This window comes from Magallana gigas, chromosome 1, assembly GCF_963853765.1.
Source record: "Magallana gigas chromosome 1, xbMagGiga1.1, whole genome shotgun sequence".
Classification (NCBI taxonomy): Eukaryota; Metazoa; Mollusca; class Bivalvia; order Ostreida; family Ostreidae; genus Magallana; species Magallana gigas.
In genome coordinates, this window is record NC_088853.1 from 30,974,933 (window position 1) to 30,987,321 (window position 12,389).

General features: G+C 32.0%; 1 protein-coding gene across 4 annotated transcripts in view; it reads right to left on the minus strand.

Annotated features, from left to right (window-relative positions):
• LOC105345670 (uncharacterized) overlaps positions 1-3,374 on the minus strand; it is a 43,352-nt gene extending 39,978 nt beyond the window's left edge. For 2 of the 4 annotated variants that reach the window (XR_010707558.1, XM_066065872.1), the window contains exon 1: positions 2,023-2,788. Coding sequence is in view for 3 of the 4 variants with exons in the window: in XM_066065872.1 (XP_065921944.1) it covers positions 2,023-2,224 (202 nt within the window). In the remaining variant the exon portion in view is untranslated. Of the gene's footprint in view, positions 1-2,022; positions 2,793-2,855 lie in introns of those variants that run through there. The other 2 variants (XM_066065866.1, XM_066065861.1) reach the window with 2 other exon arrangements.
• Positions 3,375-12,389: the final 9,015 nt, after the last annotated feature.

Sequence of the window (12,389 nt, forward strand, 5' to 3'; positions counted from 1 at the left end):
TTCTCTTTGTTAGCTAATTCATTCGCACATCTTTTGTAAACTTAGGATGACATTCCCAGCTGTTAGATACTAAGAAAACATTCTTATTTCGGTTTCTTTGGAGGTAAATTCCTTTGCGCTTTTGGCTTGACACTTCGAAATTCCACATAGATAAACTTATTTATTTCATTTCGGCCTCATATAAAAACTTATTTACTTTGTTTCGACTTCGAGTTAATCCTGTCTTTGTTACAGGCCTTCTCCGCGGAAATACGAGTAATTGTTATAACACCTTCTTTGGCTCAGCTAATAGTGTCAAGCATCAAAGAAATTTTGCCGAAATTGGGCGTAAACCTTTTTAAAACAAGTTACCTGATTGGTCAAAATTAAAGTCCGTAGATTGACCGCAATGGTAGGTGACTTTAACAAAGTCACATTCCATCTTGCGGCAATCAAATAAAGACAGTTTTAAATTTAATTTACGGATTTTATTTTGATTCAATAAGGTAAGCTTGAAATTATTGTTTTATTCTTTTTATTATTTAAGATGACTTTTATTTAAGGTTTTTATTACTTATTTTTAAATTAAGGATATTTTTGAAATAGTTTTTAATACCTTAATCCAATTAATTAGATAGTTTTTAAATTTCTTTCATGACTTTAATGTTAAATTGTTATTCGCTAAAAATTGCCTGCCTTAATTAAATAACTTTGTAATCTTTTTAATCTACACTTTAAATTATGCTTATTGCGTATTAATTTCTACTTTAAAATTTATTCTCTTAAAGATGTAACTTTTCGGCCATTTAAACTTTACCGCGCCTTGCTAGATAGAACTCTTCTGCGCGAGGAGATAAATAAGTTATCGTAAACAAAAACGAAAATAGAAATTTTATCCGCTAAATTCTAAAACAGGTTAAAATCTTAGTAATTATTTTATTCTTTCGATAATTCATTTTCGATCCATCACGTTATTACAAAGGAAACATTTCATATGCTTGATCTTGTTTTGATTTCTTTTTATGTCTATATATTGTTTATCTGTTTATTGTGTTTCGGAACTTTTGTTATTTCTTTGATTCTATAACATGCTTTTATTATTTGTGTATTTCATTTATTTTCTTTAACACATTCCATCTTGCGGCAATCAAATAAAGACAGTTTTAAATTTAATTTACGGATTTTATTTTGATTCAATCAGGTGCTGTGGAAGCAAGTTTCTTGCATTTAGACACAGGTTGATCCTTGAGCTAATTTCCCCAAACAATTAGTCACGACGGTGAAAACCAGTGTGTGACACATTTATTTAATTATTTTTTTTTTATTCTAGACCATAATTTTACATATACTGGTAATATAAGTAATTATGAAACACTGTTATATTGAAATAAATTCTAAATAAATATTAAGGTTCTTTAATTTCAATGTAAACAAGCTGAGCAGGGACATTTTTATTTGAAGTCGCATGGATCAGCAGTCAGAAGTGATACTTTAGAGCAATTTGTCAGAGTAAAAATGGTTTCTTTTAATTAATTGATAAACATGCAAAAAACAAAATATATTGATCATATACCAGTCCATGTAAATATACCAACACAGTCTAACACAGTGGCACTACTTATCCTCTACATTGATACATATATGGTGTCGCTGATAAATAATCAATGTGGAACTGGAAGGTTGTGCATTCAGGTAAAATGTTATGTCTGGTGGGGAAAAGTTGATAAATCGCCGTTGACATTTTTTGTCCAAGACGTTTTCAACAAGTGGGATTTAAAAACTCTAAAAAATATTCTTTAAAATAATAAATTATATGCAAATAAAGTATTGATATATTATCCTTTGTGTAAAAAAATGATATGCTAGTGCGTCGTTAAGTAATAAAACTTCGTAATTATTTACAACATGTGGTCTTGGGAAAACACATCTCGGTCCGTACATCACTTCGTCATTTTTGAGGTTACAGCACACACTAAGGACTGCGTTTACATTCTTTATCATACTGTTTGCGTTAGTTTACGAAATGATTTGTCCAATACTTACCATATCTCCTGCATAGTTCGACATCCACAGGCATAGTATCAATCCACAACATCTCGGCGCACATGTTTACATCCATGCTTGCCATTTTGCTAGCGGCTAAAAATAGTCGACGCGTCACAGATCGATACAAGCGTCGGGAGGGAGCGGATCGGAACCAAACGACAATTAATGTTTTCATTAAAAATAAGTAAATAATGATCATTATTGCACAATGAAGGGTTTGATATTTGATTTAACTCTCTTCAACAAGAAATTAAATCCAAAAACTAATCAACTACCATTAATATATGTTATGTACGTTAAATCACATATCTAATGAATATTCATGAGTTCAAAGTTGATCAAAATAAGCCCCGCCTCCAAATTCTAGCCATAACAGTACTGCGTAGCTGGATTCGGAACTGTTTATAAGAACAATTACGTATCCGATCCCTTGCCCGCAGCCGAGAAAATAGGTCGCGGCTGGACTAGCGAGCAGTCTACCGTTATTAAATACTCAAGATTTGCGTTGCTGTAATGCTCACATGGGCTTATTTATTTAGCTGCTTACACAAAGAATAGTAAATGAGACCAGATAATACCTTTACCTACCAAATGATAAGAAAGCAATAGTTAATCCAATGTTCCTAAAAAGTAAACAGTGATAAATATTTACCATTTTGTTTTGTATAAAATGTTTTTTTAGACACAATTGAGGAATAAAAAGATGTACATGAAGTGAACGCACATAATCAGGCTACTTTTAAAGTTGCCACATTGCATTATGTTTCTTTAAAAGGAGTCACTTCATTAAATACTTACTGTGAAGTTAACCTTTAAATAATCGTACATACCATAGCAATAGCACAATTCCAGGACACATAAGTACAACATCAATGTCAGTGAGGTCTTTTTGGCAGTAGAATGCAATTTCATCTCGCAACTTTTCATCCAAAATAAATCCATTTATTTTCAAACTGGAACTTTACTCAGACAAAAATTAAGCAGATTTGTTTTCCTTTTCAGTGAATCAACACTAGAGCGGCTAATGCTTAAGTGTTCTTTCCGGGATGATAAATACGGAGATCGTCAAACATCGGCCTATCAGATAATATAAAGATGACTCTATATCACAAGTTTATCGTCTAGAATATACACAGGCTAATAACTGATTTCCTCCTACACTGTACAACCGTCTGCTTCAGTATTCCCGTCACTTCCTCAAAATGGGATATTTTTTTTAGATAGATAGCTTACACTACTGAATTCAGAATCCACTGATATTCCCAAATATTGACTGACATTGTCTGACATCCACTGTACATTGACTGTACCTCACTGTACAGTTCACTGACTTCCACTGTACCCCACTGTTTCCCACTGTACATTTCTACTGAACAGCACTGTATTCCACTGTACACCACTGTACAGTCCTACTGACTTCCACTGTACCCCACTGTACGCCACTGTACCGGGCACTGACCAGCACTGTACCCCACTGTACGCCACTGTACCGGGCACTGACCAGCACTGTACCCCACTGTACGGCACTGTACTATTAATTTGAGAGAAAAATCAGATTTTGAAATCTTCAGTATATTTTTTTTCTTCGATAATTATTTTTGTTATGCTGTATATAGCATTATCATTATGTATACAGATAACTTGACAGAAGAATGCAACAGGTCGTTAAATTTATTTAATACGTTTTCTTTATTAATAAATGTCTATTGTTATTGAATGTTACGATCATAAAATTATGATAATTTCCCTAGCTATAAGGTGGAAGTATTGAATTTTACATGTTGAATCTGATTATTAAAAAAGTACATGTCATTATGATCATTCTGCCAGTCATTCGAAAATACCCCCCCCCCCACCAGCAAGGTTACATAACCTCGTTTAAATGATCGGGTTGTTGATTCTCTGTGTCTCATAAGCTGTGTTTTAGCCATTAGAAACAGTCAATTAAACACAGAATCCACAAAATATATCCATGCTTGTTTTTTTTTTTTTTTGTACACATGTTCAAATATCATGACTGCCCGCTTGATTACACAGGTACATTGTGAAGATAGCGTGCGAGTTTCTAGCTCATTTGTTAATTGATTTCTTTTGATTAAAATATCTAAATATACATTGCAAATGTCAGGTTTTAATTTTACTAAATAACACCTACTGTAGAATACATTATAAATTTTAAACATAATCAGTGACATATTAAGCGGTATTTAGCTGTATCATTAATTTCAGCAAAAAGTATAAGGAAGATTTAAATCAAGGAAGGTTGTAACATGTTGTAATATGCGTAGCTGTACAGTTTTCTTAATATATGATTTACTTTTAAATGTTTAAGAAATAAGATATATAAAATGCCCTACGCTACACACTTTTTTGTATAATGAGAGAGAGAGAGAGAGATATTACAGGTAAATCACTTTCTGACAATATTGTATTTGTGTCATTTGCAAGCGTACAAAAGTTCGCAATACAATCTATGTTGGAAGTGACGGTTGTGATGCCGTAAGGGGATTTTAACGTGCTTATACCTTTCTGACTTGGGGCCTCACGTTTTAGCACTAGAAAATTCATGAGAGAGAGAGAGAGCCATTTATCAGAAATCGATTAGAATAATAAGAAATTGATTGTCTATTAATCTGCTTCTTTTACATATCGATTATTTTTCTTTATGTCTTACGTTTATTTTTGCCAACCAACTCCGTGGTTTTAGACCCCCCCCCCCCTTTTCTTCCCGAATCCACTTGATACCCCTTGCAGTACTGTGTTATGTCGAAACGATTCATGTTAAGCAATCGGTTATAAAAATTAATGCATTTTTTTTAAATTTTGACCTCGATGTGTAATCACTATTAAATAGATATAAACAGTGGGACGGACAACTTCGGAATGGACATTTTTCCGGCGTTGCGCACCCCTTTCCATACACACTATTGACCAAAGTTTAGTACCAAATGGTGGGGTTTTTTATTCTAAATAAATTTATGGAAAAAAAATTGAAACATTTTTAGATAGTTTTTTAGATATTTGAACTTAAAAGTTCCAACCCCATGGGATTTAAGTTTGGAAAAAATACCCCACAGAAAACCCCATGCAAACCCCATGGGGTTTTGCAATAAACCCCATGGGACAGAAAACCCCATGAAAATAATGTGGGGTTTAAAAACCCACTTTTTTCTTAAATAACAGTTTAGGGTTTTTAATCCCATAAAATAGATGTCATGGGATTTATTATCCCACATATTCATGGGGTATTTTATCCCATTTGTTCATTATATAAAATTACTAAAATATTTTACCAATCTATTAAAATACCAGTACTCACAGTGCAGACAGTATGGGGTGACGTTAACTAAACCAATCCAAGCAAATAAATCAGATTCTCAATGATAAGTTACTCGAGACTGATTTATTCATGTTTGCATTAGTTTAATGACTCTAGATTTTCTCTTGCTTTGAATTATAATCCACAGATGTTGGTAATGTCTTCCAAAAATGCTTTTTTTTCAAATGAAAAGTGTCAGCATCAGAGGTATGCCCTGTCATCCTTTAATTTGCCTAAAAATATGTCATGAAAACTATGTAAATTATGTTTAAAATTTATAACTAATTCAAAATAAGTATTGCCCTGCTTATTATAAAACTCTTTAAAATCTGACAGGTTGTAAATATTTATCAATACTGAACTGTATTGTATGTACCAATGTTATATGATCCACTAATAAAGGCATAAATTTACGGTTTATGCAATCACAAAGATTACATATAATGTTTAAACTTCTGTTAAATATCATAGCATATTAAAACAGTTTAAATCTATGGTCTCACTATTTCGAGAAAATTCGGGACACAGATATTTCGATTAGAGCAGTCGATCTTTCGTGAATTTTAAGTATAATGCCGTTTAATGAACTCGAAAATCCTATTAGTTATTTAACATCCTGAACACCGTATTATTATATAGATTATTCATCTAACTATAAACATGATGAATTCAGTGTCAATGGTGGTGGGGGGGGGGAGGGGGGTTGGGGGTTGGGGAGGGGAGGGGCGTTATAACAATATTAAATGCAGTACTAATAAATAAAGTATGCAAAATGTTTTATATCATTATACTATTAGTAAAACCAATAATTATAAAATTCTTAATTTAACAGGAGATAACAAGGTGGTTATCAAGGTATATATGTAATACTTTTCGACGGATAGTTTCAGCTTGTGTACATGTTTTCTCATTAGGGGGTGGGGGTACTTGATGAAAAGTCGTGTTGTTTTTTTTTTCCGTAGAATGTTTTAGTGTAAGAGTATAAATTTTGTTATAATGTCCAGGATGATAAAAAAGTAGATACCATGGCTATAGTACATCAGAAGCACGTGACAAAATCAGTGCGTTTAAATATTCTGTAGAAGCCTCTCACAATAATTATTTTGTTTTTAAATTAATTCATAGCATGTATACCGGTAAGTACCTCTTATCTATTTCTTTCCCACTCTTCCCATTGTATAGGACTTATCTCAAGCGAGCAAAAGCTGGAATTTTATTTAAAATCGAATTTCCCATTGCAATTAATTTGGCAAGTATATATAATGGATAACCTTTATACAAAATAAACCAGTGCTTGAAATACATAGTCATGGAGAACAAATCATGCAGTCTTTGAAATGATTTTAAAGCTTTATCATGAGAATACTTGGAGGGATTTCCACACCGGCAATAATAACAGAGTCTAAGACCGACAAAAAGGCATCACTAAATCTAAGTCAAAGGATGAGGCCCATTGCACATTTGAATCGTTTAATTTATTCCCACGATTTCATAATAAACTGAACAAGACCAAGCCCTGTGTATACATGTACTTTGTATTCACTGTCCAAATTTCAACACGTGTATACACATCATCGGAACGCTGTTTATACTTGATTTTATGTTGTCAAATTTGTATCGAGACGAGAAGTAACTGTTAGTAGATTTATATTATTTTAATTTTTGTGGCATTTTACAGAAAGAAAATTTGGAGAAAAATCATTGCCGGCCGTGAGATCCGAACCCACGACCCTTGGGTCCGTAGGCCAATGCGCTACCATATGCGCCACGGCGCTCATTAGTTTCCACTGATGTAATTAAATATTTGAACGATATCAAAGAGGGCCATTAACTGATTACGGAAAAATAATAAATAAATGGTGTTTCTTTGACTAAGATATTTTAAAATCTCATTACCTATTTTTATACTCACCAGATCTGATTTAGTATTCAATAATCGTTTCTCGTTTAATTACCCTGGGCGTCGGAAGGTATTCATACCCGTGCGGCAAATTTTATCGATAACAGCGGGGGGGGGGGGGGTCGAGATTAAACCTAATTTGACTCCAAATAATGATATATTCTACGACGTGTCCAATGATTTTTACATTTATGTTATATATCATTGTTACATATTTACTACTATCAGAACCAACGCAAAATCATTGTACTTGATCTGTGTTTCCATTTGACGACATTTAATTTAATCAGTTTATATTAATGTATGATCATTTACTTGTTAGTCTCTGTTGCACATCCAGAACGTCTAATATTTGCCGAAAAAACTTTGAAATATACTGTTTGTTATATTTATCCTTCCAGTATTTATATTAGAATGCAGAAATAATTCATTACTGATAAATGTATTAAGTTGTTTAAGATTTATAAAGATATTTTTTCTACAGTAACTTTCACTACAATGCACAATGTTTGATATGTTTATTCGATCATTGTTACAGTAATATTCTCCGATTATTGGTAATGGCTTGCATCTTGTTATAAATCATAAAAGCTAGAGAACGTATTTTCTTTACTTTTATTTTATTAATGCCCTGTTAATTGTGACCACACGCCAGAAACACTTCACCGCTCAATTGAACACAGATCGCTGTTATCATCGCCGCTGCAATAAACTGGTCAACAGTGATACATCTTTGCAGAAAAAATCCGACGAAAGTCATTAAATAGATGATTAACATAACATATCCTTTAACCATTCAATTATTGCTCTTTAAATCTAAGTCCCAACGCATTGCCTTGTTTGTTCCTGCTGACACGTGCACAGCTCGATCGGACAACTGCTCTCACGTGTCGTGTGTATGTACCTTTGCTCTGTTGAACAATAGGGTGGTATAATTGGTATACACAGAACGTACCCGTTACAAAGACACGTAAGAATTCTTAGTTAATTGCAAGGTCTGTGAAAGAACAATAGGTGCTAATGAGGTATACACAGTGTGTCTGCTTGGTTCATATCAGGCCAGCCCACTCTCATCTAAGTTACAAAAACACCCAAAGCTACATAGTAATTAAATTATAAATTTTAACAATATAAGAGGACAAATGTAAAATTATTAAAACACACATGCTGCATTTTCCTTAATTTGGGAAGGGTTTATGGATTTTTTTTAACTCTCATATTCTTATTTAGCCGTAACGTACAAACACCAAATTTTGCAGATTAATTTCACCCAGGTCCACTTTTCAATGATAGAAAATCTTACATTATTAGACTATTTATTCTTTTTTTATCTAAAGTTGAACAATCCAATACATTTGTATAAAATAAAGTGATCACAACAGCTTTAAAGTATGTTTACTTCAAATCCAAATTGTTCCTTGAGAGAGAGAGAGAGTAGTTGTTGAACATGAGTTAGTAATTGATTGACAGCTTTATATAATCTATATACAGTCAAATTTGAGTAAGTCTATTAAGAAGATAGAAGAAAAAGCCAAGTTTCCCATCTCTTATAGAAATCATCTAATCTGCAATTTTTTGTAGCAATATATTTTAGAGTCGATAAATGTCTTTCAATATCTATTATTAATTCATAAATTGATAGTATTTCCTTAAGACATCTTTTCCAATAGATATGGGATTTCATAATCAAGAAGATAGAATAAATGTTTGTAGAAATAGGCTCAGGGTGTAGCCCGAAAATAAAAGTTATTCTAATCTTATATGCCAAAATATCTGCACACAGTAGGAATAAATAGGGGAAGATTGGGTCGCCTTGGCACAGACATCCTCTGCTATGTTTGAAAAATTTTGAAAGGTTTCCAGCTTGTGTGACTGATGATTCTATATTACATTGACAAGTAGATATCTAAGATTGAATGGATGCTCCAAAGTTGAAAAAATCTTAACATTTGTGAATAAATTTCCATGAAACAGTATCAAATGCTTTAAAAAAAAAAAAAGAAATCAATTATGAATAATACACTAGAAATGCCCCCCCCCCCATATGTTGCATAAGATCATATATCAGCTTAGTATTTTCACCAATATATCTTCCTGGAATGAAACCTGTTTGATCGAAACTAATAATTATATCAAGCATATTTTTAATTCTCTGAGCATTACACTCATAACTTATTTTATAAGCAATGTTTAGAAGTGTTATTGGTCTCCAATTGTTTAAATACCATCTTTTGGGATACAGGTAATTATTCCTTGTTTCTGTAAGACTAAGAGTTCCCGAACTTTGCATGTATACCCATATAAAAAATATGGCAAATAATAAGAGTCCAGGCAGTGATGGATTTACAGCAGAATTCTATAAAGTTTTTTGGAACAAGATAGGACATTTTGTGGTTTAAAAACAAAATGCCCAGTATCTTGTTCCAAATTTTTTTATAGAATTCTGTTGTAAATCCATCACTGCCTCACAGGACTCTTATTATTTGCCATATTTTTTACAACTGTTGTAGCTTTTTTAAAGGAAATTTCACCTTCTAAGGAGTCTCTTTGTTTATTATTATTAAGTGTTTTATTTCAATGTATGTTAAAATTTTATTTCGATTATAGATAATGTTTTCATTTTTATTTTATAAATTCTTATAAAAACTTTTTAATTTCATTCATTCGGATTCATTCAGAATTTCCCTTTGGTTTGTAATTTCTTACAAATTATCAAGTTCTCATGTGTCGTGTGTATATAGTGCTTGCTCTGTTGATTGTAGCATTAGGAGAACAATAGGGTGGTTTATAGGTATACACAGAATGTGCCCATTACAAAGACTTGTAAGATTTCTTAGTTAATTGCAAGGTCTGTGAAAGAACAATAGGTGCTAATGAGGTATACACAGTGTGTCTCCTTGGTTCATCTCAGGCCGGCTCAGCACTCTCATCTTCTAAGTTACAAAAACACACAGGGCTATACATTCTAGTAATTAAATTATTCATTCAAACACATTATTAGAAGAGAAATGTAAAATTGCTAAAACATACATGCTGCATTTTCCTTAATTTGGGAAGGGTTTATGGATTTTTTTTTAAACTTTCATACTCTTATTTAGAATGTTTTGACATAATATATATGTACAAACACCAAATTTTGCATATTAATTTCACCTAGGTTCACTTTTCAATGATAGAAACTCTTACAGTATTAGAATATTGGACTATTTAATCTCTAATTAAATGTACAATGTATCTATACATGACTTGTACATATTCTGGGTACATACATGTATTTACATGGATGTCAAGTTTCATTTATATCAATTTCATCCTGGTCTCAATCAATTTAATTCAATTTTTATACATCCTGAAAAAATTATCATGATATGCAAAAAAATAACATTGTTTCTTCAATGAAGTGTTTCTAAAAATACGCAAACCCATCGGCATTTCTTGAATCTCCTAAAACAATGTCCATGCAGTCTTTGATAAATGCCATCATACAATGCATTATTTTGTAGTAATGAGGTTAATTCTTAAAATTATTGATATTTTCATAATCTCATTATTAATCAAGCTCTGTAACTTGATACATTAATATGTTATCCTATTGGGAATGCATAACATTAAACTAAACAAGTCAAAATTTCAAAAGTCTATAAACTCGGTCAGCTATAACTAACTACATGTAATTTGCATGTATCTCTGGTATTCATTGAGAGCTCAGATGATAAGTCTTATTTGGGTCACACAAAATTGTAGATCATAATTAACACATAATTTTTGCAATAAAACAAATACTGCTATATGCTACTATGCCAGATAATCAGTAACCTAATGGCGAATTTGGATTGTACATGTAAATGTCAAGGAGGAGAAAAATACATTCAATGACTTAGTGGCTAATTTTCTTATCAATCTTTTTGTATTAGTGAAGATCAATTAATTAAGGTTCTAATATTTTTTTAAATATGAAGATTGAGATAACAATTATTTGCTCTAATTAATATTTATATTGACAATCAGGGAAAATGAGCTGCCAATGCACTAGCGGTATTAGAAGTTCTTGATCAGTTATCAGTTGTATTCGATACCTTATTACCGTACACCTCATAATATTTATCCAAGAATAAGGGTTGTCTGCCGCAATCTACATTTACCTATATATTATGTAGAACTAGTTAAACTTTTTAAATACATGTATAATTTTATCACATACATGCATATTGAGATACAATCTATGTTAATTTTCTAAATACAACTGAGACAGTTTTTTTGTCGATTAAAGAAATATGTCAATTAGATATATACATGTAGTGGATATAGTGTATTTCTTACATGTGGGGCGGGGTTGTTAAAAATTGTTAAAATTGTTCTGCATGCAAAGGTAAACTTAATCCTGACTCTTGAGATTTTCAAATGATTATACACTAACTAGAGGAGCCCAATCTCAATTTGTTTTCTAAAAATTTTACCTTTCTTACTGGCCAGCATGCACAAGCCCCTAGTAACTGCTGGAAGCAACTGTACTTGGGATATTGTCTACCCATGCAAAAAATTATCAATTATTGGGGGGACCCATACATTCTCTTTTTCAAGCACAAATCAAAAAGTGAAAATTTTGGCAACATTGTTACAGTAGCATTTTCTTAATCTATTCGATAAAATAAACAACCAATATTAAAGTGTCATTATATGAACAATGGACATGTGCTCCACTCCCCAACAAATGATTGCAATAATCATTCTGACTATACTCCTAAAATAACCATTCAAATGTCTGGTTTCCCCCCTCCTTTTTCATAAATTAGACAGGTCTTTCAGACAAAACTATAAATTTATGCACTGCCATCTTTGACATTAAGTCTAAGAGTTTATTTCTCACAAAAACACTTTATAATCAGTCTGAATCAACGCTAAGGCTGTGCAATTTTAAGTAGAAATTTTCAAATTTAATCTTATTTTATTGAAAAATAAAAAAGTTAATTCTGTTTTAGTAACATCCCCATTCCCGGCTAAACCAATCACCTTGTACCGGGTAATAACAGTTTCTGTAAATTGCTTTTAAGATTAATTATGACCACTTTTAATTCAAAAGCCATCTTTATTACAACCAGTTACATCAAGAACTCTGTACATTTAAACGATGTAAACACATTGACT